Consider the following 6,554-nt stretch of genomic DNA (forward strand, 5'->3'; position numbering starts at 1 on the left):
TGCCCCCCCCCCCCCCCTTCAAATTTTGCCCATTCTACATTCAAAGGAAAATACCATTGGAATTACGAATTATCCACTTGGCTTAGAGTTGTTGTTATCTTCGATGTGAGACGCATCGTAGTTACATTTAATCCATTCTGGTGGGGGCTTAGTCCATGTATCTTGTCGCGGGTGTGCATGATGGTTGTTCCCTACTGGACCTTCTGGTACAGTGATGCAGTTTAACCATTCAGTTGCGTCATTAATGGCTAGCTTCACCATTTCTTCCTGGTTTGTGACTTCTTTTATTGAAGACTCGATCATTACGATTTTTCCAGAATCTTCACATAATCCAAAAGAGGAGATAGCAGTCAAGAGGTTCAGCATTGGTATCATTATGAAGAAGAATCAAATTCATAGTTGGGTAGAGTAGTCCCTAAGAATCAAAATGATTGGTGTTTATTATATTTTTGTATATATATATACGTACATATGTTAAACTTTTCCATTTTCTAACTTTAGAAAAAAAGATTGTTTCCCATTCCAAAACATTTTGCTTTCCGTTTCTGAAACATTTTGCTTTCTTTTTTTGAAACATTTTGTTTCCCATTTCTGAATTATTTTGCTTCCGTGTATCCGTCTTTTTTTTGGTAATCTACAAATCCGTGTTTGTTTCCATGCAACTTAGTTTTGAAACATAATAAAAGAGTAAGGTACTTTAATCATTTTTTCATCAAATGTATATATTTTCAATATCACTGATTTATTTTGAAACGCCAATAGTGTAAATGAATTTCCGACAAGATTAGTGATGTAGATCGGGCCAAGTAGATTAGGTCAAAAAGCCCGTGAGAGCCCAAAAAACCTATAAAAAAAACCGGTTAAAATTGCAAACCCTCGATTTCATTTCTCCAATTCGATCGGTGTGTAAAATTTTTGAGGACGACGACGACGACGACGAAAGAGAAAAAGAGTGTTTCAGTCACCACCACTGCACAAGGAGCTCGGAAACCAAAAAACCAATTCATCCCTCTCCATATCTAACCTTTTTCCCGTTCTGCTTCTTCGTCTCTACCAACCAAGGTTTGTTTTCGTTTATTTTAACGCTTTGTTTTTTCCGGAATTTGGAAAATATATTTTATTAAGATGAATCCGGAATTCACGACTCTATTGTTTAGCTTCTCCGTCAAAGGTTTTTTATAAATCCTATTTAGAAATCTTGGATTGAATTCGCAATATGGAGAAATCTTAATCTCAATTTGATGTCTTATTTTTATTTTTATTTTTTTGCTTGTGTGTTCCTAATCCTTTTTTATCTTTTTAATAAACACAAAACCAAAACCCTAATAGAAAAAAAAAAAAAAAACCCAAATATATCTTGAAAAAAAAATTAACAAATCCCCACACTATATGAACATACTTTTGTGTGTGTGTTTTTGGGGTTTGTCTAAATTGTAAGCTTCAGTGGTCATTTCATTTGTTTTCTCCAATTCCTAAATGATTTATATATTTATTGTATTTGTTTATAGGAATGCTGTTTAAATGGAATCAACAATAGAGAATCTAACGGGAATAGAATCTACTACAATGGAGAATTTAACGGAGTTGGAGAGTAAGAGAGTTGAAGTGGGCGCTGACAAGGAAATTGAAAGTGGAGAGCAAAGGCAGGATGATGTAAAGGAAACGGAGAATGAGAATCCAGGAGAGGAAGCTCCATGTCCCATGGTTACTGGAATAGGTACTTCACTTGCTTCGAACGAGGTGACTTCTATCCTTGAGACGGAGACCAATGATGATGATCCGCCTCGAGTTCCATCTCCGTCAGTAGCTTTAGAAACTGACGAAGGGTTCAGCAACCTTACTGTTGAAGACACTCCAGAAGAGAACATAGACCCTATCTTGAAAGAAGACGAAGATGCTGGCAAGGTTGAGAAAGATGATGCAACAGTCCATGAAGAAACGGCCGAAATACCTGACTCCACACTGTTGGAGGAGGACACAGGATCACTGCATCAGCATGATGATATTGTGATGGAGGAGGAAAAAGCTGCAGAAGAAGATGACTTGATAGCCTCAGGAGACCATGAAGAATTTGCAGTCAATCCTGATAACAAACATTCGGAAGAAGAAGGATCACTGCAGAAGAACACAGTAATGGAGCAGGAAAAAGCTGCAGAAGAACATGAGATCATATCCTCAGGAGACCATAACGAATTTCCAGCCAATCCTGATGCCAAAGTTGTTGAGGAGAACAATGAAAGTATGGATGAGGGTGAGGCTAACAATGTGAATTTGGCTGGCGATGGAAGTGGACCAGTCGATCATGATCAGGGGACCACAAGAGAGCTTCACGAAGTGGTAGAGGTGCCTGGTTCTGAGACCATATCTAAACTGGAGGATACACCGGAGCTTGACAAAGGGCCAGAGGTGCCTGGTTCAGAAGCCTCAATGAACGTGGAAAAAGAACCGGACATGCCTGCCACTGAAAATTTGACAGACAATGACAAAAACTCTGATGTGTTGGCAGTTAGAGTCTCAGAAGACAGTGACAAAGGGATCTTGCCCGCTACCCAAACTTCCTCTGATCATGATGAAGGAATGACTATAGCTGACGCTGAAGCTACAGAAGAGATGGAACTTGATCTACCAGATTCTAAATTGGCTGCTGATGCTACTGTTGACTCTACTAATAACAAGGATGTCAATGTTGAGGCTAATACAGAAAAGCAAGATAATTCTAGAGAACTTGTGATAAATGATGCAGATAATGTAAGTGCACCAGTGAGACGTGGACCCGGTCCTCGTGTTGCATCTTCCAATATAAAGTCTGAAGCGCGGGGTAGTGGAGATTTGAATAACGGAGTCCATAAAATAGTTCGGACACCATCTGGCTTTGATGGGACCATGCGTCCAAAGCGCTCTTTCCTCTTGGATGATAGGTCTGACGGTAATGAATCTGGAACAGAAGAGGATCAGTCTGATTTTATGAAAGAATTGGATAGTTTTTTTAAAGAGAGAAACATGGATTTCAAACCCCCAAAATTTTATGGGGAGGGACTAAACTGCCTTAAGTAAGCTTGCTTCCCATCATTATTTAGTCACTTTAGTGTGTTATACATTGTAAAAATTTTAGAAGCTGATATTTAATCACTTTATTTGGCACAAGGTTGTGGAGAGCTGTAACTAGATTGGGCGGGTATGACAAGGTATGGGTCACTGTGAATATGCGTGATGAATATCACAGCGTCTTTTCTGACGAGAAAATGTGGTTTTTGCTTGTCATCTTCCCCTTCCTGGCTTACTTGCATGCATACTGTTGTTCATGATCTAGCAGTGGGCTTTCGGTGATTTTCTGTGGTTAATATGTTTTTTTACTGGATAGGTTACTGGAAGCAAACTATGGCGGCAAGTGGGAGAATCTTTCAGGCCCCCAAAGTAAGAAGAATGCTTCTCTTATGAGTGGTTTGACTTAAATTTTTTGGGAAATCATGTGTAAATTTGCAAGACTTAACCTCGAATTGGCCAATTGTTTGTTCAGGACATGTACAACAGTATCATGGACTTTCCGAGGTTTCTACGAGAAGGTGAGATTATAATCTCGAACTTTTCCACTCTCTGCTTTTGGTTTCTTTCATGTGACTTTTGTATACACTGGGACGGGCTTTATGCATCAATCCTTCTGAGAAATAATTTAAATGATTGAACAGAAAACAATTGTGAATCATCTTGAATTATATTTTCCGTTAGATACAGTAACATTATATTTTCTTAATTTTTCAGGCTCTTCTTGAATATGAGCGGCATAAAGTTAGTGGAGGTGAACTTCAGATACCCCTTCCGATGGAACCAGAACCAATGAATATTGATAATCATGTAAGATTGAGAAAATCATCATGCGTCTGTAGTTTTTGTTCGATCTTCTTCTTATGATTAATGTTTGTGTTTAAACTTAACCCGCTGCCTTGTTTCTACACTAGGCGGCTGGATCAGGTAGAGCAAGGAGAGATTCAGCAGCACGTGCTATGCAAGGTTGGCATTCACAGCGTCTTAATGGTAACGGTGAAGTTAGTGACCCTGCTGCAATCAAGGTCCGGTTGAATCTTGTTACCAAACATATTTTTCATTTTACATTCACAGACTCACTTTATATCTTTGTTGTCATAGTCTGAACTAACATGCTGTTTTGTAATTGGTAGGATAAGAACTTAGTTCTTCATCAGAAGCGTGAGAAACAGATTGGCACCTCCCCTGGTATGAGTTCTGAAGTCGGCTTGGTTCTCATTTATATTGTTTAAAACTTTGATTCGGGTTGTTACTGACATCTGGGCAATGTCATCAGGTTTGCTGAAACGCAAGAGGCCTGCTGAATATGGTGCAAAAAATGCCAACCAAGTTTCTAAACCTATGTATGGTTTTTAGCTTTGTGGTCTGGTTTTTGATAGATGATCATTCACATTTGAATTCTAATTTCAGTTGTTGTGTTTCTTAGGTTGGATGTTACAGTTGTTGATGTTGGACCACCAGCTGACTGGGTCAAGATTAACGTGCTGAGGACGGTAAAATCAATGGCCACTTTCTTAAAACCCTGAGCAATTACTTTCTGATTTTACATAAATTAATAACCTCTTCCGTTATCTGCAGCAAGATTGCTTTGAGGTCTATGCATTAGTCCCAGGACTAGGCCGTGAAGAGGTTAGCTCTCAAATTTGAAACACTCGGTGTTGTTTAAATATGGGTCCTAAGATTGAGTTTAACACTCAGTTTTTGTCTTGGCAACACTAATACAGGTCCGAGTCCAATCAGATCCGGCTGGGCGGTTGGTGATAAGTGGCGAACCCGAGAACCCTATGAATCCCTGGGGAGCGACTCCTTTCAAAAAGGTAAATACTCTGTTACACGATATTTCAGTTTATACATAGAATGCTGAATGCCATTCTCAAACCTCCACTGGAACACTGCAGGTTGTAAGTTTGCCGACGAGAATCGATCCTCATCACACATCGGCTGTGGTAACCTTAAACGGACAGTTATTTGTCCGTGTGCCTCTCGAGCAATTGGATTAGAAACATTTACAGTTTTAACAAAAAGCCTTTGAAGAAGATCTGAAAAGGGAGATGATTGTTAGAAGAAGTAGCTGTTGTTGAGAGTATTTTGTCTGTATATTATTATGAGAGCATGACACCACAACCTGAGAAGGGCCAACTTTAGGAATCCTTTTTAATTAGACATCTAGTTTATGGTCTCTCTCCTATCTTTGATTGGATTATCTTCTTACTAGTATCACTAATGATTTGTTGTAGCTCAAAAATCTTTTTTAAAAAAAACCCTTTTTCTATTAGGAAGACACCAATTTACAACTTTATTTGATTATTTTATCGTTTATCTTGATATTTGTGGCCGTGGATCTTTTTGTATTATCAACTTGCATGTTAGCTCAAAAATCAAGATTGAATCTCAATCTGTACTTATCTTAGTGGGTTTGTGGTATAACTAGAAAAAGACAATTAGGCTAAAATAGTATTGTTATCTTTTTAATGTTTATTAAGGTGTTATGGAAAGATGTGTTTTTGTAAAAAATGTTTAGTTTAGGGTTTGGATTTAAAAATTTAGGTTTAACTTTTTTTTTTCTAGAAAAGTAAAGATTTTCTTTCTTATTTAACTTTACATTTTCAGACTATAATAATCCAGCATTGTATTTTGTGTCAAATATGCAAGAATCTTTTTTTTTTGTTTGGCTTGTAAGGAAATGTAATCCACTGTTTTAATATTGGAAGTGATTCTAATCTTGTCACCGTTAATATTCCAACTCCAAAGCCTTTGCATATATATAAAATGGTCCAATAATAATTTTGCCCATATGGGTTTAAATAATTCGTAAAAGTGTATTATAAATTTTGCATCGTAATTGTGATTCAAACAAAGTGTGGTCTATCTATATATATTATTCAAATCGATTTGAACATGTGTTGGATCTCAATGAGCCAGTCAAGGTTCATAATAAAGTCTTTATTAAGCAGCGTAGGAGGAGGTTTCTTACTTGGATCTGCTCTCTCAACTCCTCCGTCTTTCGCCACCGCGTCTTCTTCTCCTTCCCACTCCGCCGAAATGGGAACTCACAAAACCAAGGTTTGCATCGTCGGAAGTGGTCCAGCAGCACACACGGCGGCGATCTATGCAGCTAGGGCTGAGCTTAAGCCTCTTCTCTTCGAAGGATGGATGGCTAACGACATCGCTCCCGGAGGTCAGTTAACTACAACCACCGACGTCGAGAACTTCCCTGGGTTCCCTGAAGGTATCCTCGGTGCCGAGATCGTCGAGAAATTCAGGAAGCAATCGGAGAGGTTCGGTACTGAGATCTTCACTGAGACGGTTAACAAAGTTGATTTCTCGTCGAAGCCGTTTAAGGTAATCACCGATTCGAGAACTGTTCTCGCTGACTCTGTGATCGTTTCGACTGGAGCTGTAGCGAAACGTCTTAGCTTCACTGGATCTGGTGAAGGCGATGGTGGTTTTTGGAACCGTGGTATCTCCGCTTGTGCTGTTTGCGACGGAGCTGCTCCGATTTTTAGGAATAA

At 38.8% G+C, this 6,554-nt stretch overlaps 2 protein-coding genes across 2 annotated transcripts; both read left to right on the forward strand.

Annotated features, from left to right (window-relative positions):
- LOC104767044 (AT-rich interactive domain-containing protein 3-like) lies at positions 1,031-5,317 on the forward strand (the record flags this gene model as incomplete). Its single annotated transcript, XM_010491064.2, is given in 13 exon segments — positions 1,031-1,062; positions 1,509-3,050; positions 3,146-3,185; positions 3,362-3,414; positions 3,518-3,563; positions 3,760-3,852; positions 3,957-4,067; positions 4,176-4,230; positions 4,319-4,385; positions 4,469-4,535; positions 4,621-4,671; positions 4,767-4,859; positions 4,941-5,317. Coding segments are annotated over 12 exon segments (2,307 nt in total). The 3' UTR covers positions 5,043-5,317.
- LOC104768144 (thioredoxin reductase 2-like) lies at positions 5,862-6,552 on the forward strand (the record flags this gene model as incomplete). Its single annotated transcript, XM_010492072.2, has 1 exon — positions 5,862-6,552. A coding segment is annotated over exon 1 (612 nt), but the record flags the coding sequence as incomplete, so codon positions are not given.

The sequence above is a fragment of the Camelina sativa genome, chromosome 19 (genome assembly GCF_000633955.1).
Source record: "Camelina sativa cultivar DH55 chromosome 19, Cs, whole genome shotgun sequence".
Taxonomy (NCBI): Eukaryota; Viridiplantae; Streptophyta; class Magnoliopsida; order Brassicales; family Brassicaceae; genus Camelina; species Camelina sativa.